The 27,508-nt window shown below is 48.5% G+C and overlaps 13 protein-coding genes across 13 annotated transcripts; 7 read left to right on the top strand and 6 right to left on the bottom strand.

Annotated features, from left to right (window-relative positions):
- Positions 1–585: 585 nt before the first annotated feature.
- N7484_000477 (uncharacterized protein) lies at positions 586–1,272 on the top strand (the record flags this gene model as incomplete). Its single annotated transcript, XM_057110898.1, has 2 exons — positions 586–1,042; positions 1,103–1,272. 2 exons carry the CDS (start codon positions 586–588, stop codon positions 1,270–1,272), a joined length of 627 nt encoding a protein of 208 aa, XP_056978124.1.
- A 1,187-nt stretch (positions 1,273–2,459) lies between these two features.
- Positions 2,460–5,289, top strand: N7484_000478 (uncharacterized protein; the record flags this gene model as incomplete). The annotated part of the gene is made up of 2 exons (XM_057110899.1): positions 2,460–4,889; positions 4,945–5,289. The coding sequence occupies 2 exons, from the start codon at positions 2,460–2,462 to the stop codon at positions 5,287–5,289; spliced, it is 2,775 nt and encodes a 924-aa protein (XP_056978125.1).
- A 730-nt stretch (positions 5,290–6,019) lies between these two features.
- On the bottom strand, positions 6,020–6,706 carry N7484_000479 (uncharacterized protein; the record flags this gene model as incomplete). Its single annotated transcript, XM_057110900.1, has 1 exon — positions 6,020–6,706. The coding sequence occupies one exon, from the start codon at positions 6,704–6,706 to the stop codon at positions 6,020–6,022; it is 687 nt and encodes a 228-aa protein (XP_056978126.1).
- A 1,459-nt stretch (positions 6,707–8,165) lies between these two features.
- Positions 8,166–8,827, top strand: N7484_000480 (Zn(II)2Cys6 transcription factor domain-containing protein; the record flags this gene model as incomplete). Its single annotated transcript, XM_057110901.1, has 2 exons — positions 8,166–8,414; positions 8,480–8,827. 2 exons carry the CDS (start codon positions 8,166–8,168, stop codon positions 8,825–8,827), a joined length of 597 nt encoding a protein of 198 aa, XP_056978127.1.
- A 221-nt stretch (positions 8,828–9,048) lies between these two features.
- Positions 9,049–11,659, bottom strand: slx4 (the record flags this gene model as incomplete). The annotated part of the gene is made up of 2 exons (XM_057110902.1): positions 9,049–10,785; positions 10,847–11,659. The coding sequence occupies 2 exons, from the start codon at positions 11,657–11,659 to the stop codon at positions 9,049–9,051; spliced, it is 2,550 nt and encodes an 849-aa protein (XP_056978128.1).
- A 43-nt stretch (positions 11,660–11,702) lies between these two features.
- On the bottom strand, positions 11,703–11,951 carry N7484_000482 (uncharacterized protein; the record flags this gene model as incomplete). Its single annotated transcript, XM_057110903.1, has 1 exon — positions 11,703–11,951. The coding sequence occupies one exon, from the start codon at positions 11,949–11,951 to the stop codon at positions 11,703–11,705; it is 249 nt and encodes an 82-aa protein (XP_056978129.1).
- Positions 11,952–12,534: 583 nt separating this feature from the next.
- Positions 12,535–13,249, bottom strand: N7484_000483 (EKC/KEOPS complex subunit CGI121/TPRKB; the record flags this gene model as incomplete). The annotated part of the gene is made up of 3 exons (XM_057110904.1): positions 12,535–12,846; positions 12,907–13,029; positions 13,091–13,249. The coding sequence occupies 3 exons, from the start codon at positions 13,247–13,249 to the stop codon at positions 12,535–12,537; spliced, it is 594 nt and encodes a 197-aa protein (XP_056978130.1).
- Positions 13,250–13,455: 206 nt separating this feature from the next.
- N7484_000484 (Bax Inhibitor family protein) lies at positions 13,456–14,540 on the top strand (the record flags this gene model as incomplete). The annotated part of the gene is made up of 2 exons (XM_057110905.1): positions 13,456–13,982; positions 14,057–14,540. 2 exons carry the CDS (start codon positions 13,456–13,458, stop codon positions 14,538–14,540), a joined length of 1,011 nt encoding a protein of 336 aa, XP_056978131.1.
- Positions 14,541–15,489: 949 nt separating this feature from the next.
- N7484_000485 (RBM8 family RNA-binding protein) lies at positions 15,490–16,121 on the top strand (the record flags this gene model as incomplete). The annotated part of the gene is made up of 2 exons (XM_057110906.1): positions 15,490–15,753; positions 15,885–16,121. The coding sequence occupies 2 exons, from the start codon at positions 15,490–15,492 to the stop codon at positions 16,119–16,121; spliced, it is 501 nt and encodes a 166-aa protein (XP_056978132.1).
- Positions 16,122–17,223: 1,102 nt separating this feature from the next.
- Positions 17,224–18,954, top strand: N7484_000486 (putative glycosyl hydrolase; the record flags this gene model as incomplete). The annotated part of the gene is made up of 1 exon (XM_057110907.1): positions 17,224–18,954. The coding sequence occupies one exon, from the start codon at positions 17,224–17,226 to the stop codon at positions 18,952–18,954; it is 1,731 nt and encodes a 576-aa protein (XP_056978133.1).
- Positions 18,955–20,902: 1,948 nt separating this feature from the next.
- On the bottom strand, positions 20,903–21,142 carry N7484_000487 (uncharacterized protein; the record flags this gene model as incomplete). Its single annotated transcript, XM_057110908.1, has 1 exon — positions 20,903–21,142. The coding sequence occupies one exon, from the start codon at positions 21,140–21,142 to the stop codon at positions 20,903–20,905; it is 240 nt and encodes a 79-aa protein (XP_056978134.1).
- A 1,820-nt stretch (positions 21,143–22,962) lies between these two features.
- Positions 22,963–23,579, top strand: N7484_000488 (short coiled-coil protein; the record flags this gene model as incomplete). Its single annotated transcript, XM_057110909.1, has 2 exons — positions 22,963–23,282; positions 23,396–23,579. 2 exons carry the CDS (start codon positions 22,963–22,965, stop codon positions 23,577–23,579), a joined length of 504 nt encoding a protein of 167 aa, XP_056978135.1.
- A 2,614-nt stretch (positions 23,580–26,193) lies between these two features.
- On the bottom strand, positions 26,194–27,267 carry artA (14-3-3 adaptor artA; the record flags this gene model as incomplete). The annotated part of the gene is made up of 4 exons (XM_057110910.1): positions 26,194–26,401; positions 26,455–26,525; positions 26,580–27,128; positions 27,183–27,267. 4 exons carry the CDS (start codon positions 27,265–27,267, stop codon positions 26,300–26,302), a joined length of 807 nt encoding a protein of 268 aa, XP_056978136.1. The 3' UTR covers positions 26,194–26,299.
- Positions 27,268–27,508: the final 241 nt, after the last annotated feature.

A 27,508-nucleotide genomic window follows, 5' to 3' on the forward strand; every position in this document is an offset into this window, starting at 1 on the left:
GATGTATGCTGCTCTGATGACATAATAGTTCTGCCAAAAGCTGGTGCAGGCGGTGAATGACAGGCGGTCAGTTTCAAGGGCGGAAACTTGCGAGCACCAGTATACAACGCTAGAAGCTAAAGTTTGAGAAATACGATAAATTAGGCACAGAAAAAATATCTACATTGCGGCCTTAAGCTTCACTTCGAGCGCAGTCCCTCGTATGATGTGGCGTCACAGCCCTTGTAGAGGTAGTTGGAATTGGCGTAGTGACGGAGGCGGAGGCTGACTCCCGCAACGCCGAAATTCTGCTCCGACACCATTCACGCGATTGAGAAACAAGCACGCCAAGTGGTTCGATAGAAGGACAGGAAGTCAATCCTCGTACAAAAATTACCACTTTATTCTTCGTCATACCCACTTGGTAGCTGTTCAACCACGCCACCACAAAGTTGGTCTAATACCCTTCGACATCGAGAACCTCTTCCATCTCCGAACTGCGCTTCCTTCAAAGTACCCCCGAAAGCTTTGTATCCGACGTCCTCTACGAAGGCCGGTTCGCATCACTCTACATTGCCATCCCTTGCCTGGTCTCTTTCAGCCAAAATGGAGCATCAACCGTCATCCGTCGAGTCCGAGCGGGAGAATTCACTTTTCCTCAAGCTCGTGTACTGGCACAAGCTTTTCGAATCCGATGCGCCTCCACGGCTGGGTATAGATGTTGAAAGGCGCATACCGTACGCTACCATGTGTGCATTTTTCCCCGGTTTAGCTTTGGGGTATGTCCATGGCAGCAAAAAGGCTGGTTTGCTGTTCCGGGCAGAGAACGCACACCGATTCCCCACAACCTCGACTGGCTGGTTCCAGTATCACAAGACCAAAAACTATATCTCCATTGTCGGTGGTGTGAAGGATGGGGTGAAAATGGGAGCTAAGCTTGGTGCTGGAGCTTTGGCCTTTTCTCTATTCGAGGAGACAGTGGACTATGCTCGGCATGAGGAGAGAGACTTTTTGTCGACAGTCACTGCCGGATTATCGTTCTCCGGTATTTACAGTTTACTAGGTAAGACTTCAGCTGATTGTTCTGATAGAACTATTCAAATTAACCATATCTGTGCCACAGCTCGTCATGACGTTTATACTGCTGCTCGTACCGCAAAATTCGGATTGAAGCTGAGTTTGACCTACGGCTTACTGCAAGATGTTCTGGAAACAGCGAAAGGGAATCGCCCCAAATACTTGGACTTTTTCCTTGGCAAACGGCAATCCGACCCAGAGGAGGGTGCTATCTGATTGGGGTCTGGCATTGTTCCGCTCATGAATGTCCTATTCTGATTGACACAATCAGCCACTCGCCTAGCACCACTAGAGCTCCACCAGCCACTGGCAGTATCTTTGCTACCAATCCTATCGCCAAGGTTACCAGACAAGGCTCGGGGATATTCAAGCCACTGCTCCACGGTGTCCCAGACCAGGGTTTAAGACACCTTGACGACATTGGATTTCTTTGTTGGGCAACCTAAGATATTGGCCATATGGCATATCCCATGCCATGCACTTCTCCGCGTGTATGATGTACATCTGTTTGATACCCTCTTTACTATTTCATGGAATCAGTTCTCTCTTTGCTACGTGAGCACGTGACCATATATGACCGAATGCCTGCATCACTGGGCACATGCCATTAGCTAAGACTTATTGTCAATCAAAAGTACATAGATTGCGGAGTAAGGCTGAAGGCAAGCACCTATCAGGGCATCTAGCTAGAGAAGACAAGTCTTGCAGAAACATTCCTCCCTGTTTCAAGGTGAGGCTTACCATCTGAAAATTCCGGATTTGGGTGACGGCTGCACTTGGCAAGAAATCAAATATTTTCTGTTTTATTTTTATTCCTCTTTGTCTTTTACCATGCTAGATCCCATCAAAGAAATTAAATCGGAAGAGAAGTGCATTGAGTCCCAAACCCGTGCCTTATGCAGATAGAGTATACTTTTTTCTCCCGATGAACTACTGGGGCAATATGTAGGATCAACTCTGCAGGCACCTTTACAATGCGACGATCCGAACAGAATTGATTCCCTTGGAAAACCAATCTGTAATGAAATATAAATAAATTGAGCAGGAGCTCAGCAAGAGTGGAGCATCCGACAGCGGGTTCCCATAGAGTTTCCGAAGGTTTCCAGATGATCGGTGGAGCTCAACCGCATTTGACATCGCTGAGTCGCTCATTCCCCCCACCTTCGCCTGAAGAGAGAAGTCCTCCGTCAACCTTTGATCTTTCCCATTTATCCCAACTTCTTCCTTTCCACGTCTGCAGATGTCTATCTGCTAGCGCCCATTCCAATTTGGGCGTGGAAAGAATGCCGACTGTCGGCTCGACATCTGCGCTGCTTTCGTCGACGTCATCGTTCTCTCCTTAGCTCAGAGCCCTATTACCTCTCGCCGAACGAATCCTCTACTCAAATTTTGTCTTTGTGAGCATGCGTCGCCATGGCAGGTCGGGCGGAGGTCCGACTAAGGCTGTCACGCCTATGTCCGACAACCTGTCCCTCATCCATTCCTTCGATTCGGTCATGAACCCGAATCGACCCGTGCGCCCCTCGCCCTTGGCCTCCTCCCACATTAAAGCGTTGCCGCTCGAACTTGTCGATCGTCTGCGCTCCTTCCCCCTCTTCCAGGCCACGCCCGAATCCTTCTTGATCGAAGTGGGCCAGCACCTGCGCCCGCAGCTTCACGCCCCGAACGATTATATTTTGACCGAGGGCGACGATGCAAGAGCAATCTACTGGTTGGTGCGCGGTGCCGTGTCCGTCACATCGCGTGATGGTGAAAGTATATATGCCGAGTTGGAACCAGGTTCCTTCTTTGGAGAAATTGGAGTGCTAATGGATCGGCCGCGCACCGCGACCATCATTGCCCGCACTCGATGCATGCTGGTCGTGCTCTCCAAGGAGGACTTTCGCAACATTCTTCCGCGCTTTCCAGATGTTGAGCGCGCGATCATGGAAGAAGCCCAAGAGCGATTGATGATCCTCGAGAAAAAGAAAAAGGAGACTTCGGCTCCCGTCGTGGACGACGAACCCAGCCCCAGTCCAGTACGAAGAGGCTCGAAACGACTTCGCGAAAGCTTTTCTAAAGATCACATTGTTGCGGAAGATGAAGACTTGAGTTTAAAATCAGTCTATAAAAAACGGAAATCACCTAGCCCAGGACGACGAGATGCAGCCAGTGCATTGGCCAATGGACTGGTGAACGTCCGCCTGCTGCTGAAAGAACTCCCGCTCTTCTCCGGGTTACCCGCAGATATTCTTCATTTCTTGGGTTTGAATGCCCAACCAGCCTCATTCCATCCATTCACCGACATAATTAAGCAAGACTCGCAGGGCCGCGAGCTCTATTTCATCGTTCGTGGTGAAGTGGAGGTTGTGGCTGAAAAGCGTGAGCCAAGCAATGAGCACCATGGCAAGCCGAATGGAGTCGATCACGGCGGGGTAGAAATCAAAGCTAGACTCAAGCAGGGACAGTACTTCGGAGAAGTCGTCAGTTTGGCTCTAGCGCCGCGAAGGACAGCAACCGTTCGCTCTGTCACTTCGGTGGAATGCCTCATGCTGAGTGGCGACGTGCTCTCCAAATTCTGGGAGATGTGCCCTAAGGATATTCGAGACCAGGTGGAGCGTACCGCCCAAGAAAGGCTACAGGCGGCTTCCGATGGCGATGTAGTCATGACGGATGCCTCTGAGGAGCACACTCCAATGGGTGACTTGAATATCGATGATCGGGTGAAAATAACTTCAGCTCGGAGAAAGTCCATGCCTCTATTGACATTAACTGAGACTGAGCTCGATGGCCCACTCCAATCCTCATCAGGCGAAGACCAGGAGCACCCTTTGGCACGGCCATCCGACCCAGATCCATATCTGAGCCTTGGTTTAGACAAGGTTCGACTCAGAAGCCGACGCGGCTCGGTGGCACCGTTAACCCCAGAAGAAATGACAGGGGAATACCAACGACAATCTCATTCCGAGCCTCGATCTGCTACTTCATCGAGCTTTGCACTTCCAGAAACAGCCGAACTGTCCAAACCACACCATTCTGCACGTCCCTTGAAAGATGCCCCACCCGGCATTTTTCCAGATAGCATTCTGCTGAACATATTTGGGTTCCTCGAATTCCATCACCTACTTCGACTCCGTGCAGTGTCATCTCATTGGTGTGGCATTCTGAACAAGTCACCGGAGCTTGTTCGGGATTTGGACCTCAGCATATACAACCGTAGAGTCACTGATGATGCGCTTGTGAAGATTATTTGTCCATTCGTTGGTGACCGACCCCGATCCGTGAACATCAACAATTGCTTCCATATCACCGACGAAGGGTTCAATGCACTAGTCAATACGTGTGCACCTAACTCTACGACGTGGAAGATGAAAAGCGTCTGGGATGTCACAGCTTCAGCAATTCTCGAAATGTCTGCCAAGGCTACGAGTCTTCAGAGCGTAGATTTGAGCAACTGTCGAAAGGTAGGGGATACACTCATGGCCCGAATTATCGGGTGGGTTATCCCTGGAAATCAAAAGCCTACCGAGGGCAAAAGTGCTTCTATCAAACCAACTTTCCAGACGGAAGACAGTTTGGTCTACGGCTGCCCGCAACTAAAGAAGCTTACGCTGTCGTACTGCAAACACGTCACGGACCGTTCAATGCATCATATTGCATCACACGCAGCAGGTCGAATCGAAGAAATGGATTTGACTCGCTGCACTACAATTACAGACCAGGGCTTCCAATATTGGGGGAACGCCCGGTTCACCAACCTGCGCCGACTCTGCTTGGCGGACTGCACCTATTTGACTGACAATGCCATCGTGCATCTAACCAATGCTGCCAAACAGCTACAAGAATTGGACTTGGTATGAAATCTAATCTTCTGTTCTCGATGAACTAGTAGCTAATCATGATTGCCAGTCATTCTGTTGCGCACTATCCGATACAGCAACAGAAGTTCTTGCCCTTCAATGCTCACAATTGAAGTCTCTGAACATGTCATTCTGTGGCTCTGCAATTTCCGATCCCTCCCTCCGCAGTATCGGCCTGCACCTCCTTTCACTACAGCATCTATCCGTACGCGGCTGTGTCCGCGTTACCGGTGTAGGCGTGGAAGCCGTATCCGAAGGCTGTCATCAACTCGAGTCATTCGATGTCAGCCAATGCAAGAACCTCCTTCCATGGCTTGAAGACGGCGGCGCAATGCGATACCAGCCACGCATCAATTTCCAAATCGTGGCCTCCAATGATAAGAATTTCCGATGATCGACAGTCGGTGTACACAACCATTTGACACGATAGGCTTCGTGTTCCCTTTAATTATTGGTTTTATTGATATTGATACATTTGTGCCACCTCGTGCCGTTCGTGATTGGGAGTTCAGGCTTTCTGGGACGTTTTCATTCTTTTGGCTTTGACCTGTATAGATTGGCACCGGCTTAAGGCTGTTCCGGGGTTGGGGTTGGGGATCACATTTGGTTCTGAAGGTCGAGCATGGCTGGAGTTCCAAGACTGAACGCATATTGACTTCTTGTTTTGATTAATTACCCGTTATATGGTCGGTTTTTCATTGCCATTTACGAAGATAATGTTACTGTTTTATCGATTGTCTTTCCATCTCTTGTTTCAGTACTCAGGTTCTCGTAACATACTCTCAAAATGATCCTACTTACCTACCTTGCAGCTCAAGTGAAGCGTTATCTTTCATGTTTGCTTGGATTAAGTGAGGTATACGCTCTTTGTACCTGGAAAATCCGGTACAGAAGGGGCTTGTCTTAATTACAATTATTGTATTGGCTCAGACATGGGCTAGAAAGTAACCCAACTAATGTGATGTTCGATTATAATTATACTTGATATCAGTAGAGATTGTACGAATGGGTCTGCTATTTCCTCATTCGAGTTCGATCATGCCCTCGGCATTCCGATGCCTCGTGAGCTTTCCTGTAGGTTATAGGCAAGCCTCCCTATGGAAAACCCCACTAGCAAGTTGCAGCTAGCTCTCGCCATCGTCATCTTCAAGAGGCGATTTGTACCTGTCCACTTTTTGACGTCGTCCCATTTGTCTGGACTTTTCTTGAGCCTTATTTGGCCGCTTATGCTGATCAGGGGGCTGCCCGTTATCTTCTAGCTCTTCGATATCACGATGTGTGACGTCGACGCTCAGTAGCCAACGTTGAGAGAGCCCGTCTCCTTGTTTGAACATAGCTAGCCTTCGGGCTAGTTCCTCGACAAACGCAACACTCCGATGATGACCCTCTTCGCAGCATATTGTCACGACTACATCGATGTCCGTGACCTCTTCGCTTGAATGGGCACTTGTATCAGATCGCTCATCAGTCTCACAAGGTCTTCGTTCAATTTCCTTCTGCTCCATAGAATGTAACAGTTGGCCACACTCCTGCTTGACTGCGTTGAGGAGCTCCCCTTGGACTTTGACCAAAAATTCCTCGACGTTTGTATTGTGGAGGAACTCCTTCTGAAGTCGTCGGCTTAGGCCGGTCGATTTGGCTCGGAGATGGCGTGGTGGATTTGGCAAATGTCTAATATTGTAATGTAAAGTTTTGTGATATCTTGCTTCTCTATGCTGTTGCACAATTGGCCCGTTGGCATGGCCATATGAGAAGAGTGACACTTGGACCGATGTTGACGGAGAGATCGCAGCGGAGCCTTCAGCTGACATGTTACCGATAATAAGCAGAAGCCCAAAGACGACACCACGTTCTAGGAGTTATTAGAATATGTGTTGATGATAGCTTATCCCACTGCTTCTTACAACTCGGTTGATGAATGTGACACCTACATAGTATGAGACTGAGAACAATATCTGTAGTAATCACACAACTTCATTTATCTTAGATTGTCACAGAGAAATTTAAACGCTGGCAAGCCAGAGAAGTTAAGGCCATCTGCTCTGAGTCACTTTGTGGCTTTCTGGCTTAGTCACGCAGTCATCGCTCCCATCACGACTTGCTTATGACTTTCGTTACTAGGCTGAAATCCTAATTTCTGCTTGGTGGTTATGATCAAACTCATGAGTGATCGGGATGATCGAGTTACATTCACGCATCCATATACCTGCATCTATAGAGATCTTCCGAGGGGTACGAGAAGTGCAAAGATGTGGTTTTTTATATTTGTGCAGACGTGAGTAAGCAAATCTATCATGGATAGAAACTAGGCGTGCCTGTCAAGTAGCCCCTTCCTCGATATTTTGCATGGGACTTTAGACGGGTTCTTCCACAGCTAATATGGCATTTGCTAGTTTGTTATTCTATATGGCTTCTATGGCTCTAGATATTGAAATCAGAGGGACCGCTATCAATGGGAATTCGAGTTGGCCAGTGTCGATTGGTAAATCCTCTCTTCAAGGTTGAGTTATCTTGGAGATCATCATTCGCTACGAAAGGGTGCAGTCTCGATTTCACTACTTCTAATCTTGCTTTTCAAGGTTATAGCTGTGGTTTGAGTCTGAAAACAAGGACATTGCTACTAACACTGACACCCTGCCGTTTTAAATTTCTTTGTTTATCTGAATATTGAGGGAGCATCGCAATAAGAATTGCTTTTCTGAATTCCACAGGTAGTGGCATTGAAGCCACATGAGCTTCATCATACCTTCTTTTTCGTTTCCTTTTCCTGGACGTTGTCTTGAGGAACAACAATGCCCTTGTTCCTCCATAAAGAAACTAAGTGTCTGAACCACTAGAGTATGTAAAGGCCTATCCTCCTCTTTAATGGACCATCTATGATTTCTTGGGTGACATATCATCTTGGTCCCAAATGTGTACATTATGGAATATTCTGAGAAAGTTCCTTCAAAGCATCAGCGAGTCGATCTGCTACCCAGACATTCTACTCTTCACCCTCGCCTATCTTTCGCTCCATCATTGCAGCCTTAACGCGACTATTTAACCATCAACTCAACCTCTTCCACTTCCTGGCTGAACCACAACCACCAACTATAACAGAAGCCAAACTGGCTTTCAACAACAAAGGTCATCCACACCCTCAAGTACTATGCTAAACATCACAGGTAGTCTCCCAAATGCTATCGTCGAGAATCAAACCCTCCTCCCAAGACTGAACCGTTCCTGACTAACACTCATGCCGTGCTTATAGATTATCAAATGCCTAAAGAAATGGCCGATGACATCGACTCAAATATCTACTATCTCAAGCAAGAAGGATATCCTCTGACCGAGCAAACGTTGGAAGCACCCCCGGCCGCTCCCATCGTCAATGCAGAGGAACCTCAACCTCCCAAGCAAAAGAAACCCCGTCGTCGCAAGGATGATCCGGAGCCAGAATATTCCGAGCAGGTCAGGAGTGAACAGATACGGAAGAAGGTAAAATCGGAACGGTCCCGCCATGCCTGTGATAGGTGCAAGGTGAATAGCCCTACCATATTTATCTTCACCTCGAAGAACTCGCTAACATCTACTTCCCACCCAAGATAAAGAAAACACGCTGCCTTGTTCTGAATGATAGCCAAGCATGTTTTCCTTGTTTGCAAGATGACCTTGACTGCTTCGTCACTGACCGCGTTACCAACCAAACGTTCAAGCTTGGTGAGGCGGGCAGGATGAGGGATCGAATTGCTGAGCTGGAGGAAAAAGTCACTGAGCTGGAGGAGAAGATTGTTGAGCTGGAGATAGGGTTGAACACCTCGGAATTCATTGCTAAGATTAACTGCTTGGAGGAGGAGAATGCTGCTCTTCTAAGTGAGAATCTTCGGTGGAGAGAGGGACTGAGATTCTTGAATGACTCCTGGGAGGGGATTGGTACTGATTCCTTCCATTAAAGTGGCTACTTAGGTCGAAGTGTGAGCCTTTCTCAGCCTTTGAAGGCGGTCTCTATGGCCTGTTGACGTGTCCGGAGTTCTGTTTTTCTAAATTGCGATGCTATGAAGCCCGAGGATGAATAAATTTGAACCTTAGCGTCATTAAGGATACTGTGTCAAATCCGTTTGTGCTATGAGTATCTCGGACTCAGGTATTGACATGGTAAAGTTATGCAGTAGCATCACCAGCTTGCATTTTGCTTCCAACAGCAACATATGCCGTTACTCTCACACCATTTCCTCACATCCATTGAACTAACCTCTCGGTCTTCGTCAATAAGACCGAGTCCTTCAACATTCAACCACGTCGTCAGGTCTTCTAATACAATGGGGTCATACATAAGGATCTTCTCGTGCCATGTGGGACGACTCCGACTACCGGTTGAAGAATAAAGTGGCGAAAGAGTTGCCTGTGAGCGCACAGCCTTGGTGATTTGTGCAGAAATATCTGGCAAGCTCCTTCGTACGGATAATTTTGCTTTGCTATTCTTGAGTGTGGAGACAGATGAAGCTGTTACTTTTGAGCGTGAGGTTTTGGAGGTCGTTTTTCGTTTCGTAGGGGATTGGGGTGCTTCCTTGGTCACGATGTCCAAGGTGTGCTTCTGGGTTGGTTTCGTGGGTGATATCTCGGTGGATCGGTGCTGAACTCGGATGGGAGATAGGAATAACTCTTCTTCGGAGTCCTGGATTTCATCCACATCTATATATGAAGATCGGGGAGTACCAGTGCCTGTTGTTTTCTTTGGCGTCTTTTTTGGGCTTGTCAAAGCATGGGATTTTGCTTGTGTGGGTTTGTCGATTGATTCCGGTATAGAGGCAGCGCTGGGCTTGGACTTCGCTTTGGATTTTGGTTTTGGTCTGGCGCTTTTGACAGTTGTTTCTGAAGGAGCGCTCTGAGCTTCTGTTGTAGCTTCAATAAGTTTACTCGAAGTACCATGCTTAGACTCCCAGCATTTCTGAAGCAAATCAATCATCTTCTTGCGACCTTTAATCGACTTGAATCCAAACATGGCAACCTGCTTCGAAAGCTCGGCATCCGTGAAGCCAGGGTAATGTGGCATAGAAGGTGGTTGGATATCAGCTTGCCGACTGTTTTTCGCCACTGATGATTCCTTTGCAGCTGGTGGAGCAACCTTTGTAGCTGGCACCTTTTTAACGGGCACATTTGTAGCGGGCTTTGTAGCTGGCACCTCTGCACTGGACATCTCTGTGACAGGCAGCTGTGTAGTATCGACAACAGGCTCAGAGAGTTTCTGCTGTAAAGTCGTGATGCTTTTCGGAGCACGTCTCCCATAGTCAAGATCAAACCAATCATCATCAAGAACTGCGGAAAGACCAGTAGACTTGCCCTGCTTCTCTTGAGATGTCTGAGAAACATCCGTCAAATCAATTGAATCCAAGTTAGCTGCCTGGACCAAAGAGCCATTCAAATCTCGAGCCGCAACGCCCCAGAGATTCCTAGTGCCTGTCAGGCGAGCTCCCAAGCGTCTGGGTGTCTCATTTCCCGGGCTCCATCCACTTGCCGGCGAAGCAAGGCTCTCAGATTCGCGAATCGCTTGCTGTATATCTCTCAATGTTTGCGGTGAATCCTCTCTTTCCAGCTGGCTGCATGTTCCAAAGACGAGGTCTTGCGCATCCAAAGCCTTCACGGCAGCTTCCGGCGAAAGAACCGTGAAAGTGGGTTCTTCGTTCGTTGGCTTGGCTTTCCGTCGGGATTTCGCTTTGGTAATATCTGGGACAACATCTTCCATCAAGTCATCGTCAGGTGTTTCATTCGTGGTATATTGGGCGGTCATCCGGGCTGTCAACGTCGTGAACCGTTTCTGGGCTTTGGGTTTCTTTTTGGATTTTGCGTCAGAGGATGAATCACTTTGCTCTGAATTGCCGGATATCAACGCTTGAACTCCAGGGTCCACCAACTAAATAAGCTCAGTTAGTATCCATATAAGTTATGTGCATTACCAAGTGCTTGTTACATACCTCAATTCGCCTGCGTTTTGTAGGTCCTCCGCCATCTATATTCATAGGAGCATCGCGAGAATCGAGAGTGACCCCAGAATAATTATAATCGGTCAACAATTTCCCAAATCCCCCCGCTTTGCATCTCTCGGCTTCTTCGTCTACCGCAGGGACAGGTTCCCGAGCAGATTCTTTTGGGGGAGTCCAGTCACGTCTTCTAGCCATTGCCTCATGCAATTGCAGATTGTCATTTCCATCCAATGCATTTGTTTGTCCAACTTCGATATCCCTGGTCGTTGGCTTGGAGTTCGATTTCTCGCTGGCTTTGCTCGCCTTCTTTGCTTTCGGTTCACTACTCGCTTTGGTGACCTTGCCGGCCAATTTCAGATTTCCTGACTCCTTGGCCTTCTTGGTTGTCCGCACGCCAGCTTTTTTCGGAGGTGCCGCCTTCTTCACCGTGTTATCCCTTGATTCCAGATCACCCGTCTCGAGGTCTTCCAGTGCGGCTGATTCTGGGTTCTGCTCCTTCGTGGCCCTCTTTGCCATCTGTCTCGATTTTGCGGGGGCTTTGGGCGCATCTGGACCTGTCGTATCGGATTTCTTTGCCGGCTGACGCTTTGCCTTGGCTGGTTTGTCGGTCACACTAGGATCTGGGAAGAATCGAGATCGCGAAGGAGGGCGGAAAACATCTGCGAGAGACGGTACGGGTAGTGACGTTTGATCCAGTGGCGATATCTCAAAAAGCATTTCGGTTTCACTCAAAGGATTCTTAGGCGTGCGCATAGGAGGATCCGGAGAAGAAGACAAAACAATGGCATCTGCGGCGGTTGCCATTGTTATGAGTGATCACGCGTCTCAAGGCGAGATCGGCTTATAATTAGATGAGGTCCACTGTCGTTTGAGGCTTCCCATGCTCTGAGAAACCATTGCTTTCAGTGTCACAATGATTTGCAACGTTGAGCAGTGGTCGCGGATCAGTCTGGTGGTCTGTCGCGAAAGTGGAGTAATTCGCGATGGATGATGACGAAGATCGGCGCGTCTTGGCAAAGTTGTAGAATTGCCGTTCTGGGACGATTGCAGGTTGGTCCGGGCAACGCAAGGTATCTTGAAGCTTGAATACCGCCATTGCTACCTGATTTCAGCTTATCTGATTACCCGAATTCCCAATCTTTGCTATGACCAGTTTTCTCCTACAGATGTCGCAATATCAATCCTTTTGGGGCTCGTCATGGGAACGCCTGAATATTTGGAACACTTGGGGTCCAAAGGTGACAGAAATATATATTTCATAAACTTCATCAATCATTTCACTAGACAGCTAACTAAACAGGTGAGTACAATGGCTTGATTTCAGCAAAATACGAGCATCGAGCTTATGTATTCACCCTTATAATTCGCTTCAATTAAGGGATGCGCGAACCCCCCTTGGTCGTATTTTGCTGGGCAAATCGGAGGAACACAAGACCAGCCTAAAGTCAATGGTCTATGCTTTGAAGAGCAGGGAGCACCATTGTGTAGAATGAGCATCATATCTGTCTATCGTATGATAAACGCTCTTCTTTCTTGCTTTGCGTACAAAGCTAGTAATGTGTGCCTTCGCATCATCAACCGTCCCCGGATAAGGCTAGCCTATCCCCGAAGAGCCAGTTGTGAGCGCCGGCGAGGTTTCTCGGCAAAGGATGGAGAAGTATCATTAACGAAGAAGTCCTTCATGATCCACGTAGAGCAATTGCACCCAAAATTGACAGCTCAAGTCGTCGTTTAGCGTCATCGGGTGTACCGCTAGCCTGCTTCGGCCCAGGAGTAGGCAAAGCTCCGAGCTTGTACGCCTTCTTGATCTTGGCAATATCCGAGATCTCAGAAAGAATTTGGTCGTCAAAGGTTACGGAATTCCCTTTGATGGAAGCTTCCAGGTGTGTGGCAATGGAGTCATGCGTTATCTCCGGGGACACGGGGACTTTCACCACCAACAAGTCCTTGGTGGAGTCGGCAATGCCAAATTTGCGGAATGAGTCAGCGATCTGGGTAAGTTAGCTCCAGTTCTATGCGGATGCATTGCAGCGGTTCAAGATACTGCTCACATTGTTGGCCGCAAGGAAGGAGAAGACAATCTCCGAGTGTACATTGCGGGACTTGAGGCGGTTGTTCAAATAGTCATTGACTGCTCGGAAGATAGCTGTGATAGCATGTGTTCGTGATAGAACCTGTAGAAGACCATGAGTCCTTCAATTCCATGAACCTTTATTCTGTATGCATTTTACACACCATGCTTGCATCAATCAAGGCATATTCAAATTCGGTGTTACCAGCAAGCAGCTGCTGGCGCAAGAATTCTGCATTCTCCACATTGCGGTAAAGTGCCACAAAAACCGGGAGCTCGGCAGGCAAGTGAGGAAGATTGATCGTCTCTAGCGCCATGGTCATAATTTCAGACAAGTAACATATCCTATCTTAGCGGGGCAGATTATGAAAATGAGAGCTCATCCCACCTGGCACGTGATAATTCTGGAACTTTCGGACTTAAGAGTTACCGGTTTCCGGAACGTGAGTAATCAGACTGATATCACCCGCCGGATATATTTGGAGATCTTCCCCCCAAACTATCCCGTCTCATCATCGACATCATCGTCATGGCGTTCTTTCTTCGGCGCCCGTTCGCCGTCTCATCGGCACTTCGACAAGCTCCCAAGCTTTCCAACACTGCGCGCTTCATTCACAACTCTCCATTAAAGCCCACCCAGGCAACCAAGCCTCAACCCGGTGCTTCCTCCGTCTTCAACAAGTCCCGCCAGACCTTCCAGAATGCCTTCCGTCGCACCTACATGCAGCAGACTTATAACACCCAGGGCGGCAGCATGGGTCAGAAGCTGATGTATGGCGCTGCCATTGTCGGTGGTACCGTGGTGGCTACCAACTTCATCTTCAACCGTGAAACCCGTGAGGATGGCGGTATGCCCGATTACGAACGGAGCTTCTTGAATGAAACTTTTATGCACACTGGTCTTGGTCTTGGAATTATCGCTATTGCTGCCCGCGCTCTGCACACTACTGGTTGGTCCTACCGTCTCATGGCCATGAACCCATGGGCTGTCCTCGGTGTTGGTCTGGTTGGCAGCATTGGTTCTATGTACGGCACTTTCTACACTTCCCCGGATAAGTAAGTATCGCATCCCACTTTGCCCGAGAGGATTTTGCCTCTATTTTCAAATTTCGTACTAATTTCATCATCAGCTACGTCATGAAGTACGGCTGCTGGACCCTGTTCAACCTTACCCAGGCTGCGCTTCTCTCCCCGCTGATGTTCTATAACCCTGCTTTGCTCGCTCGTGCGGGTATCTACACCGTTGGTCTGATGGGCTCAATTGCTTTTGTCGGTGCCACCGCCAAGCAGGAGAAGTACCTCTACCTCGGTGGCCCACTCCTTGCTGGTGTTGTCCTCGTTGCTATCTCTGGCCTCGCCCCCATGGTTCTCCCCGCCACTGCTGCCCGCAGCCTGATGTGGTCCGAGCGCATCTGGCTGTACGGTGGATTGGCTGTCTTCGGTGGCTTCACCCTCTACGACGTCCAGAAGGTCCTGCACCACGCCCGCTTGGCTCAGCGTGGTCTTATCAAGCGTGATGTTGTCAACGAGAGTGTCAGCCTGGAGCTGGACTTCATCAACATCTTTGTCCGTATGGTCCAGATCCTGGGCATGCGCAACAACAACCGAAAATAAACAATTTTCCAACCCAATCGATTTTCTTCCCAATTTATTCCCTCGACATTCTGTATTTTTAACGAATTGCGCTGCTTTCCTCCGTTCACACTTTCCTCTTACCCATCTCATCGGGATTTTTTTTGACACAAATGGGGATAAATCTCCACTCTGCAGTTTCTAATGCCAAAAAATTAAAAAAAAAAAAATTAGAACATCATACAATTTTAAAAATCTGGTCGTCATTCTGTTCGGAACGTGTTTCATCCAAATCTATTATCGTCTCAGCCTTAGGTACGTAGTATATGCCATAACACCAGGTCAAAGACAGTCGCCATCTACCACAATGTTTCCCTGAGTACCTTTGAGAATTATCAGTCCCAGCAATGCAGCCTACTCGATCCATCCTATTTTTCTTCAGCATACACAAATTACCCTAAACAGAGCCCCTAGACCCTTAATTCCCCCGAATTCAAAGCATGTTAATTATGCTAAACAGTCCTCCCAAGATCTGCAAACTCTCTAGCCTTAAAGTTAGCATCATTTCCCATATACACCGACAGCTCGGCAATCTTCATATTAGCCTCAGCCTTAGTCACACGAGGCTTCCTCACTTTAGCCTCAGCGTCTGCATACGTATAAACATGGCTTCGACCCCATCCGATCCCAACCTGAGTTTAATAAGGGCCAATGGTGATATCACCACCTTGTGCTTAAGCTAATATTCAAGACCCAGAGCTCTTTATTAGTCTGCATACACTTGATTTATTTGGAACTATAGCGTAGTGCAGTGTCTACATTTTAGGTGTTGTACAATGTAAGTGTAGATAACCCTGGAGTAATGCGGGAGGCGCTAAACCCAAAATGGAGTGCAACTCAGCCAGAGCTTTTCCCCTTCCGCGTTCACATTATCTCATTGATCCACCACACCACTCCTTCTCCTCTCATCGCGTCATCTCAATCCCTCACAATGTCGACCGAAATGGAAGTGGACCCTCCTGTTGCCCAGGAGGAGGTGCCCGAGCAGCAGGAGCCGGAGCAGGAGCAGAACCGTGGTTTCGAGCCTCACACACAGTCCGGCGCCGTGGCCGTGCGCAGTATCGAGGGATGGATTGTCATTGTGTCCAACATCCACGAGGAAGCTTCAGAAGAGGATATTACCGAGCTTTTTGCCGAGCATGGCGAGATCAAGAACTTCAACTTGAACCTTGACCGACGGACAGGTTATGTCAAGGTACGTCATGACAGTGCTAAATCTTCCCCTTGTCGCTGCGACGATCAGTTCCCCCGACCTTGATAGGCCGAAAAATCGCGGGAATCGCAGCGGTACTCAAGGAAGCTATATGTATGCTGATAGATTCACAGGGATACGCATTGATCGAATATTCGACTCTCCCGGAAGCCACTGAGGCTATCAAGAACCTCAACAATACCAAGCTCCTCGATCAGACCATTCAAGTCGACTACGCATTCGTTCGCCCACCCCCGGGTGGCAAGGGAGGAGCCAAGGGACAGGGCAAGGGAGCTCGTGGTGGCCGTGGTCGTAGCCGTAGCCCCAGCCCGATCCGCCGAAGTCGCAGCCCGGAAGCTGATATCAACTAAGCCTTGATCACTCATGAAAGATGATTTATTCACGAGAGACTACTTGTCTCCGTTCTATTGATACCTGGGTTACCCTGTCTCGTCGTTTTTCTCTCCAGCGCTTCTTTCTCGCCCTTTGACCCCGCATACCCCCCACGACGCTCTTGATGGATGACGAACAATCGGTGTCCCTGCTTCGCCGGCCTACTCTCTCTCCTTGGATGCTCTGGTATATTTTCATGATGTTAATTATGAGACTAAGCACACCCATGGAGAGGTATGTGTCGGCGCCTCATTAAATTACCTCGGAAGGTATGACGATTTTGCCTTGGGCTAGTTGATTTCCCATGCTGACTTGGGCTCAGAGGTGAAGAATGCCAATACATATTTTGGGTCTACAAGACTATGCGCATTGCTGTCCATTGGAGAGTATGTTTCGAGATAGCAATGATCAATAATCGAGATGTAAAAAGGGTCTTGAAGCTCATTTGCCGCAACTATTTTCCGCAATTAAAGAACCGATTCAACCAGACTTGAAAACGTTATCTTTCACTCGCTAAACTGCCGCGCTGTCCTAGCTTTGACAACTCCTGGCATCCCGCTAATAGATTCAGGGTCACATCGGCGTATGATAGATAAGAGCGTCTCAATTTTTGTTGATCCTGCTTGTATGCAATGTATCCTAAGAAGATTCATGTTTTTTATTGTGAGGAGTCAATTCCTACCTACGATGACCTCCCCCACAGCGCGCAGTCCGAGCGTTGCGGCTCGGCGTCTCTAGCCCTCTCTTTCGACCATCACACGACCATGTGGCACACGAACACCAATGCAGGGCTTCTCGTGATGCAGCCCAGTATGCATTTCCGTGCCCTAAGCGTCTCTGCATTCCAGCGATTCTCTATATTTTACGTAGCTGCTATAGATGCAGAACGCAAGTGGGTCATGGGTGACTAAGCCCGGCCATCGTTGGGGCCAAACCCTTTTCTCCCCATTTCCCCGCATTGAAGGCTGACGGTGTCCTGGTTGTTGGATGCGGGTGACCTGGTGCCTTTTTTGATATCATTATAGAGGAGGCTGTACTCTGTATTTTGTGGAACGCACTTCTCCCCGTCAACCAGGCAGGATGACTCCGTGGCCCCCTTCCCAAAACCCTGCCGGGCTGCCACGATTTCTTTCTATCCTTGCGATATACCTGCTTTCCCTGTGGTCTGTGACCAATGCGCTTGCAACTCAACCTCAAAGGCCCCTCGGGGAGTCCTTGCCTGCAGAGCAAGGATCATTCGAGTACTTTGAAGATGTATTGGGCGGGACCGATCTCGGAGAAAACGATGCGACGGTTATCTCGTGGAGCGGGGAAGCTCCTGCTCAGACATTACAAAATCTGCTTGACGCATTGAATGTCATGCAGGATAAATACTTCTGCTTGTGGCTTGGTACTTGGCCTAGTAGTATTGACTGGACTGCTGCTGTTCTTGGGACGCATGTTGGCGCGGCATTGTCTTCCTTTACTTCCTCTTACGGCCCGGGTGTTGATGCAGAGCAAGCACGCGACTACTCTTTTCTCGCGCTCGAGAATACCGTCAATCAATTCTTTAGCCATCTGAATACCTTCTACTTCGGTGAGAATGCCTTTGGTTTACGGAATCAAGCCTACGATGATATGCTCTGGGTGGTACTGGATTGGCTGGAGAATATTAAATTCCAAGACCTACATACCGATTTCCACTATGCTCCTTCCAACGCATCGAACTCATCAAATGCATCATCTGGCTCTACGTGGTATGGCACTCAATTTCGCGACTCGGCTGCACACCGAGCCCGCATCTTCTACGAGCTGGCCTCTGTAGGATGGGACAAGACTCTTTGCGATGGTGGAATGATCTGGAATCCTTCCCTCACGCCATACAAAAACGCTATCACAAATGAGCTGTATATCTCTGCAAGTATTGCAATGTATCTATACTTCCCCGGCGACCCCATCGACGCCCCGTTCATAACCACCCAAGACCCGGTCTCCCCGCATAACCCCATATTCCTGAAAGCAGCAGTCGACGGGTATACATGGCTAAAGGAGTCCAACATGACCGGTACCTACGGCCTCTACGCCGACGGCTACCACATCAGAGGCTGGCGCAGCTCCTCGGACCCAGGCACACGAAAATGCGACGTGCTCAACACAATGGTCTTCACATACAACCAGGGCGTTGTTCTCAGTGGGCTCAGAGGTCTCTGGCTCGCCACGGGCTCACAGGATTACCTACGCGATGGCCACGAAATTATTCACAAAGTCCTTCAAGCTACAGGTTGGCCGAAGACTACATCAACGAAGTGGGCTGGACTCGGGCGTGGTGGTGTCCTCGAAGACGCGTGCGACTCACACGCCACCTGCTCGCAGGACGGGCAGACCTTCAAGGGAATATTCTTCCACCATCTAACGGAATTCTGCCGCCCACTACGACCACAGGAAGAACGGTTCCTGGCGGGTGACACGCGCCGGCCTATAGAAGATGAGAACTGGGAGCAGATCTTCACTCGTCATTTGAACCGATGCCGTTCCTACGGAGCATGGATCGAGCATAATGCCCGTGCGGCACTGATGACTCGAGATGACGAGGGCAAGTTTGGTATGTGGTGGGGTCTGCCATTCTCATCTATCCTAGCCGACGGAATGGCGGGTAGCAGTACTCTCCCAGAGGGCGCAGTGGACTACCTCAACAGGGTGGATGCCGAGGCTTCGGGTGTACCACGGGACTTCAATGATCGCGGTCGTGGCCGTACGGTTGAGACACAGTCTGGCGGTGTTGCCGTGTTGCGGGCTTTGTTCCAGTGGCAAACTAGCGATGCCCTCTCATGATTTGCGCGTGACCTATACATTTCATTACTCATCATTATCGGTTTATCGTATAATACATCCTTGTGGATACTGAAATGGTTACTCCGAGCTATACCCCCGGACTATGACATAGCACCCACGGATTGTGCTACGTACAAAGACAGTAGATCCACAGCGGCTAAATCATCCAAATAGGCAATCTCTACTCCGTTAGTCGTACCACTCGTAAGCGATAGACATGTCGCACTTGTCGCCTCAACACATGTTTCACTTCGGCACTGTACCACATCTCCTAATCCTAGTCATTATTCAAGCCTCATTTTCTACCTGCGAACTCCACGCCCCCATCTATAAGACCATTAATTAACTCCGAAGACCCCGCCATGCACCTCGTAACCATTTCGTGCACGGTTCATCACTAGTCTTCAATCTAACCTGGATCGACCAGCGGAGCCAAGCTCCCACATCCCGAAGATACTCCACAGAAGCTATAAAAATAAAAACAAGTATCCGGATCTAAAAACAGGATTGTGAGATCGTGAGGATCTGCGGTGGGACAGTGATCTTGAGTGTTTTTTTGTGTTACGGAGCCTCGTAGGGGATGGATTCGTATAATTCCAAGATCCGTATGGTTACTTTCAATTTGGGTTTATGTCAGATGGTGATGGTATGCTTATCTGGAATACGATTATGAGTGTAAGCTTATAGGATTACCAAGTACTAGATGGGGATAAGCGTACAGATGGAGTCACTTAACCCATGACATAGATTCCTCAGCCTCGCGCAAGGAGAACCTTGAACCGGGCATGCCAGCGGACATGGGCCGCAATAGTCAGGAACACCGTACTGTAGACCAAGTAGATACTATGCACGAATTTTAGCTAAGGGGCACGATAACTGAGAACTAAAATGAATAACGGCATGGTTCGACCCACTGTCAGGCAGCACAGCCCCATACCCTCGTGACTACAATCCCACCAGCACGGATATTGCCATATGGACTGGGATTATTGAAGAGAATCAATTAATTGAATATTATGCCAAGCGATTTTAAATCTCATTATCACGAACTGCCACATCATACTGTTCCCCAATCTCGTGCTTTGCGTTAGCCGTAAGTGTAATTCGTGGCGTATCTTGGGTATCAAGATCCAGGAAAAAAAAGAAATAAAGATTAGCTGATTGGCCCTCCTGCAGAAGGAAATATCCCGCGGCAAAGGGTGAACGTGGCCAGTGAAATGGAGCCAAAAATCGTTAGCCACGTCCTAACCCACTCACACTAACCTAAAGAACGCGCGCAATCCGCAGCTTGGGAGGGGTGGAGATTAGCGTGCTTAGCCTTACCTGACGCCCCCTCCGTAATTGACGTTCGTACTGGTGGTGGGGGGGAAGGGACGGGAAAAAAGTTGCAAGATGAGCAGATCGGCAGGGTGGAATACCTAGTACGGAGTGCAGGTACATATGTAGGTTTGAATATTATAGTGATTTATGATTGATTTTTGGAGTTTGACGTGGGTTCGGTACCAGAATACGGAAGCTATCGGTTGTACACTCCGCTCTCTCTAGGGGTTACGTGGTTTCAAGAATAAGCAGTGTTTTGTGTCTCACTTGCCCCCAGCTTAAGACGCATAGAGTACGTTTGGTGTATTATGGTGGAACCATCGCACAGACGACAGGCCTGAGCGTTTCTTCCCACCTCCCCCCCCTCCCTTCACGGCGGGGATTCAGGAACGATAGCTACTGGTCAAGGAGGGGTACCCTCTGTACACCTTTGTAGTGTACAAGGTATTGTTGAAGTATAATGAAAATACGTACAAAAAGTACGGAGTGTGTAGCAATTTTCCGGTCTTCTTTTTGGTTCCACTTTAAGCTTGGGATCATAGGTACGGAGTAGTATACGTACTAAGAAAACTGTTACTGAATCAATGCATGGACATTCAATCTTTTTCTAAAATGGATCATATGTCAATTACCTCGTGCTGTGCCCCGGACCAAGTGCAGCTGATGGAGTGGCGCCGGCATTTATGATTCGAGGTTTTCGCCTGCAGCCACCGTTCTCCCAATCCAAGCCACTGCCGGGACGGGGGATCCATGGGTGAACTCTCGGGTCCGGTACCTGTTCCAATCCCGATTCAACAGGGCTAAGAGGGCGAAGAGACCCAAGGAACTCAACCGAAGTTGTATTCTCTGTATTCTCGTCGGTGGTCATGGTGGCTGTATTTTCGTGACTCCGGGAGAACCCCGAGGTTTGACTGTTCCTGCCAAGGCCAACGAAGCAATATGTACAGGTGGAGAATTAGGATTTTCTCTGGAAACTTCGGGTGGAGAATGATTTGACCATCAGGATCGGCGGTGGTGACCCTGCTTGGTTTCACCTCCTTTTAATCGGCTAGCAATCCATCAAATTAGAGGGAATCCATGGGAATGGATCGGCTCCAAGCGTTTACCGGGCACGCATTAGTCCCCATGACTGCGTTACTATAGTATACGAAATCAATGCGATGATATTGATCTCGGGAACTTTGGCAAAAAGCATTTGTAACATGTCACACGGAAGATGATAGTTTGGTTGTTTAGGCTAAGGCTAACCGAGCGGCAAGAGGTTTTGAAAGTCTTGGCTCGGTCGTACAGTAAGATCGGCTGTCGTTCTCAGGAAATTGAAGGACTGTACACAAATCCCAAACTGATATCTTACAGATCTGTACATCACATTCTTTGAGGCTTTTTAGGGAGGAGATTTCCGTTTGCCACCATACCGGAAGTAAAAAAAAAAAAACCTTGGTTTTGATGTACAGTATGGTACGGGCACCAGTCATATGGCGTCATGGTCCGCTTGTTGAGGCTCGATCGACAGTACATCCCCTGAAAGATTCGTTTTTCCCATAGTAATTTATTCCGGTGACATTGCATTGATGGGGTTTAATCCTTGACGGGATCTGACCAGGATTCTCTCATGCAAATTTCACGTGTTCAATGCCGTTTTCGGAGAAGTCGGTATCCTATAGATATAGGTACTTTTGCGTCGATTGCTGTTAAGGGGGAATACGTGTTCATCAGAGTTCGGTAACAATACCCGTACACACTTTCTGCCCGTTCTGCCCTATGATTGGTGGCGGTGTGACTAAAGTGGATCCGTGCCCTATCCCAGTCAGAGGGAACCTTAGTGGACCCCCGGAGAGGGAAGCGGTGTAAGGGTTAAAGGGGGAAAAAAAAAAAAAGGGTAAAAGTAAAGGGTAAAAGTAAAGGGCCCTAAACCGGAGCAAAAATCAGGTTCTTTTTCATTCCTTCACCGGAATACATTGATATTCACTTCCCCTATAATACGGAGTTGCACATCATGACACATATCTAACGATGCTCATCCCCCACAATCTAGTTATTCTCATGTGAGTACTCAAGTGAATTACTGAATTTACTGTACTGTAAAATTGAGTAAAGGAAAAAAAAAGAAAAAAAAAAAACAGAAGAAGGGGGGACGATCAGTCGCATCCAACCAAGGGACTTGGCCCTCCACCTACTGAAAAGGTGCTAAGATAGTCCGTACCGTCCACCGCTCTCGTACGACGGAAATCCCATCCATCTGGTGTACCTTCCCGAAGCTCGTCCCTTTTGCTTTTGCTTTACTTCTCTTCCTCCCTTTCGACTTCGACTTCGTCTTCAACTGCAACTACCTTTCGACCTTTTGACACGGATCCATCACGACACCGAAAATCCCCTCAACACGCCCATTCTCGTAGTCTCCCCGATTTTCACACCCCATCAACCTCAACCCATTCTCCCACTCGACCCCGGTAGCTACCTCAAGCGTAACACAGATTTCTCGTCTGGGGTACATCGCTAGGGGTAGACCGTGGTCGTTCGAAATCGAAGATTCGTTTTCCCGACCCGCCACGAAAAGGAATCGACAAATCGACGACCTTGAAAAAAAATTCCCCCTTGAAAAATACAAAGAAACAGGAACCCGAACAGCCGCCACGCTGGACTCGCTAAATCCCATATTTTTTGCGTCCGTTGCAAACAACCACCCATATGGCCTCTGATACAGAGATGACTGAAGCCTCTCCCGTGGATACCTTGCCGCAACCTAACGACGGTGGCCGCATGCACATGTCATCTTTGTCCTCATCTTCATCTATATCTGACGCCGAGACTGAACGCCGCGGCCGCTCAGAACGTCCGCGAATGGCGAGCCGCAAACCCAGTGCATCGATACTCGTACCCCGTGATCATCCCGAAATTGAAATCGAAGAGGAGGAATTTCCTCCCGACGACGCCCGTGCCATGAGTCCTAGACGGAATTCTGCTGATCTGGAGCGATTGGGCAAAGAGGCTCGACAGACTCTCCAAGAGTGAGTGGTCTCTTTCCCCCCTTTTGATCCAGATACACCCCTTAGTATCGGTGGTTGAAAGAGAAAAGAGAAGAAGATAAAGGAAATCTTGGAAATGCTAACCAGCCTCACAGACAAGCCAAGGCTCTCCAATCATCACTACAAGCCCTTGCCGAACGAATCGACGCGGTCAAGTCGGATCATGACAAGCTGGAGAAGGACAACAAGATCCTGCAAGATTACATTGGCGGCCTTACCCGGAATATGACCAAGGGTGAAATGACTCGGAGTACGAAAGCACGCAAAGCACAGAAATAGCTCCTTGTGGGAGGAGTGAGGAAGGGGTCGCAGATTGACCGTCGCTGCCACCTAGTAACTCAGAGAAATCGGGATTTCTACGCACGTTGAGGGGTTGGATGTGCAACCCTTTGTTCACCACACCGACTTTTTTTTTTATCGATTCTCTCCGCCATTTACGACTTTCCTCCCACTTCTCCCGTCTGCAACGCCACATTTCGATCAAGAGTCCAACGTTACACCCATTGACATGTTTTACTTCCGCAAATCCATGGAGGAGCAGGGGAACAAGGGACTCCATGGGAAAGATACCAGTCTCGTGATGACTCTCGGTGTATCCTTTCCCGAAAGGATGAATGTCCTTGCCTACGGTTGTCGCCACTTTTACCACTTTCATCATCCCAGCCACCCGACCGGTTCGACGTGGCCAACCTTTACACTTCTTTCGTCGCACGCCTGTCGTCACAGTCTCCACTTCTCCTTCGCAAAGGGATCGACCGCTAATTCAGAACCGATCAGCATCACCCCGGGTTTGCTTATTTACCCAAGGGAGCCTTAGATTGCCAGTGACATCATCGCATACTTGGGGCTCGTCAAGTGGCCCGCCACTGGGTCTTGGCAACCTTGATTCATCTAGGATCGTCCAAACGGCTCTCGATGTGCCGCCAATTTCATGTGGCTGTCAATTTGTGGGACGATCTCCTGGCCCTGACGATACCACTGGGCTTCATTTCCACATTTTCATTTTTATTTTCTTTCCGGCGTTTCATCCTTTCTGACTCCCACGGCGGTTCTTTGCGGACATGTTACTTGTATTTTTTCTTTTATTATCATCGGATGCATAGCACCTCGGGCGTTTCGGGGACTGGGACTAGACTCTTTTTGAATGAACTCTTACCGGAGCCCGCATAGGAAATTGTTTTCGTCATATGCATGGTCATGGCCACGGTGGAAACTGGAAAGCATCATCGGTCATTGTTCGGAGCAGTCCATTTGTTTGTTTGTTTTTTCTCTTTGCCTTTTTACCTTCTCTCATCTGATCGTCAAAGACGATCACTTGTACATCTTTTTGACCTGGACTGCCGAAATGACTCTTAACTTGCATTTTTGTTTTGCGGCTCTGTTTTTCATACCCAGGAACGTGCCCCAAGTCCCCCCTGGTTTATTTTTCCGCCATACCCTCTTCTGTCTAGCTTGCATAGCTGGTGGGTGGTTTATTCATATGGAAAATGTTCAAATGATTCATTCCTTGTAGATCCGTATTGACATGTAGATTTTCAGCCAATCTTACAACGCAAGAATGAAAGGTTAAAGGAGCTTATTGATACACTATCGAATTTAACTATTAATAGCCATCTACCGTCTTACTTTGACATTCATTGAACTAGTGTATGTATATCTTACAATGAGTTTTTCCATTAATTCATTAAACCCAAACTTGAGGTTGATCGGCTTGGTATGACCGACCATCCTCAATTTTGATACGTCTCCAATTGAACTATCAACCGTACTTTTGTCACGGAAGATTACGAGTCCTCAATTATGTCGATCACGTTCTTTGTTCATTGTACAGTGGACTAGTCTTTTTACATACCAGTCAAAATGTGTTTATCATGTGTTCATTGTTGATGATTATAGCCCCATTGGACTGCGTATGCATCCTAGGCATCAGTTTCTGCCTACCCATAGACATCCCTGCTGCCTGTCATACAGACTAAGGTTGAGAGTTTCTGTGGGTCCCTAAAATAAGTCTCTATTTACAAGGATATTCTTTGTTATCCGGGGAAGCATGGAGATATGCATCTGCGTACAGAATGGAACGTAGACCCTTTTTGTAGGGTAGTATTCACAAAGAAATGACGTAGTACATATCATGGATAATGCTTGACTGGCCAACGATTGTATTAATTAGGATATAATTATTTAATGTAAGTCCCTTATACGTTCCCAGTTAGATACCCTGAGATAAGACATAGCAGTCTAGGTATCAAAACGGGAGCATGTCTCCAGGAATATACCAGACTACACCTAGTCCTTGCAATCAAGGTCCTAACACCATCTTAATCTAGGAAATGGGCCAGGATAGTTCTACTGATGAGTCTAAGACCATACAGGGTATTCCGAGTACGGAATAGAGGTATATTTACCTCAGTAAATCTTTAACACATCTAGCGAGAATGAAACGCCACACGGCACAGAATACGGGAATGAGAAACCCAGGAGAAGGGAGAAAAGAAGAGAAAAAAAAGCCAGATCGGGGGGATCGGTACGAAGCCCTCATTGGTCCTGATAAGGAGCTGATTTAAAAAAATTCTCTGTCCGTGTGTATATGTGTGGGGTGTTTGGAGAGTGCGCGCAAAAGGGACTCTTTCAGAGGGGATAAAATAGGAGAGGCAAGTAGACAAAATAACAAGGAGAATGAAGGAAACGAAAAGAGGAGGCGGACAAGGTTCCAGGAAAGCAACACCAGACCAAAACAGGGAGTGTAGAGACAAGTAGAAGACTCGAAGGGATTTCCCCACAAGTTGCACATGGATCAAATCTGCGGTTTTCCTCATCTCCAAGCCGTGAGGCCCGAGAACCAGAAGAACACCAGGATTCAGATCAGCGCATCTTGCGGATTTCTCCCCTCACGTTCTACTTGGTCTTGCTCCGATAGACCTGTCACAGTACTCTCTCAATCGTCCCATCCGTCCCAGGACGCGAGTCCATCATCAATATCTTTTTAAGAGTTCCACCCTTTACTCGGCGGGCTTCTCACCCTCGGCAGCGGGGGCCTCCTCAGCCTTCTTCTCGGCGGGGGCATCAGCAGAGCCCTCAGCCTCGGAAGAGGTCCAGAGAGTCTATAATATGGTTAGTGGGTAACTCCATATAGCGAAATTCGGGTTTCACTTACGAGGTTGTCACGGAGGAGCTGCATGATAAGAGTGGAGTCCTTGTAGCTCTCCTCGCTCAGGGTGTCGAGCTCTGTTGGTTAAGTTAGTCACAGGGTTTATGGCTCATGGAAACGAGGCAACGAACCGGCAATGGCATCATCGAAGGCCAGCTTGGCGAGGTGGCAGGCCTGGTCGGGGGAGTTCAGGATTTCGTAGTAGAAGACCGAGAAGTTAAGGGCCAAGCCGAGACGGATGGGGTGGGTAGGGGCAAGGTCGGTTCCGGCAATCTCAGTGGCGGCCTTGTAGGCCTCCAGGGAGTGGTCGGCAGCACCCTTGCGGCGGTCGCCAATGGCGAACTCAGCAAGGTAACGGTGGTAGTCACCCTTCATCTTGTGGTAGAAGACCTTAGACTCGCCACTCTCGGCGGACGGGATAAGGTGTTTGTCGAGGACGTCAAGGATGTCATCACAGATCTTGGCAAGCTCGGCCTCGATCTTCTGGCGGTACTCCTTGATCAAAGCAACCTGGGACTCATTGCCCTTGGACTCCTCCTTCTGCTCGATCGAGGTGACGATTCTCCAGGACGCACGGCGGGCACCAATGACGTTCTTGTAGGCGACAGACAGGAGATTGCGCTCCTCAACGGTGAGCTCAACATCGGCGGAGGCGACGTCCTTCATGTTCTCAACCATCTCTGTTTGGCGCGGTCAATACCACATTCTCTTACGTTGGAAATGGGGAGGCGAACCTTCATAGCGCTCGGCCTGCTCAGCGAGCTTGGCGAGGTAAACGGCGTTTTCTTGACCCATGGTGAAAAGTTCTAAATTAATCAGATCTGATTAGTATGATGATTCTAATGATGATTTTTGCAGGTATTTTTGTGTTGTTGGAGATGAAAGTGGGAAGCACGCCATCTACATCATCGCCGACCGGGAGGGGTAGACAAAGGGCGCCAGGACCCTCCCCTCGATTTTGGGGCTCAACGCTAATTCCACTTGATTCCATTCAGGGCATGCCAGTCGAAGCCTGTCATTCCTATTTCCCTGATACAGATATCATGACGATGGATGTGTT

This window comes from Penicillium longicatenatum (assembly GCF_028827895.1).
Source record: "Penicillium longicatenatum strain IBT 33135 chromosome Unknown contig_11_segment0_segment0, whole genome shotgun sequence".
NCBI lineage: Eukaryota > Fungi > Ascomycota > Eurotiomycetes > Eurotiales > Aspergillaceae > Penicillium > Penicillium longicatenatum.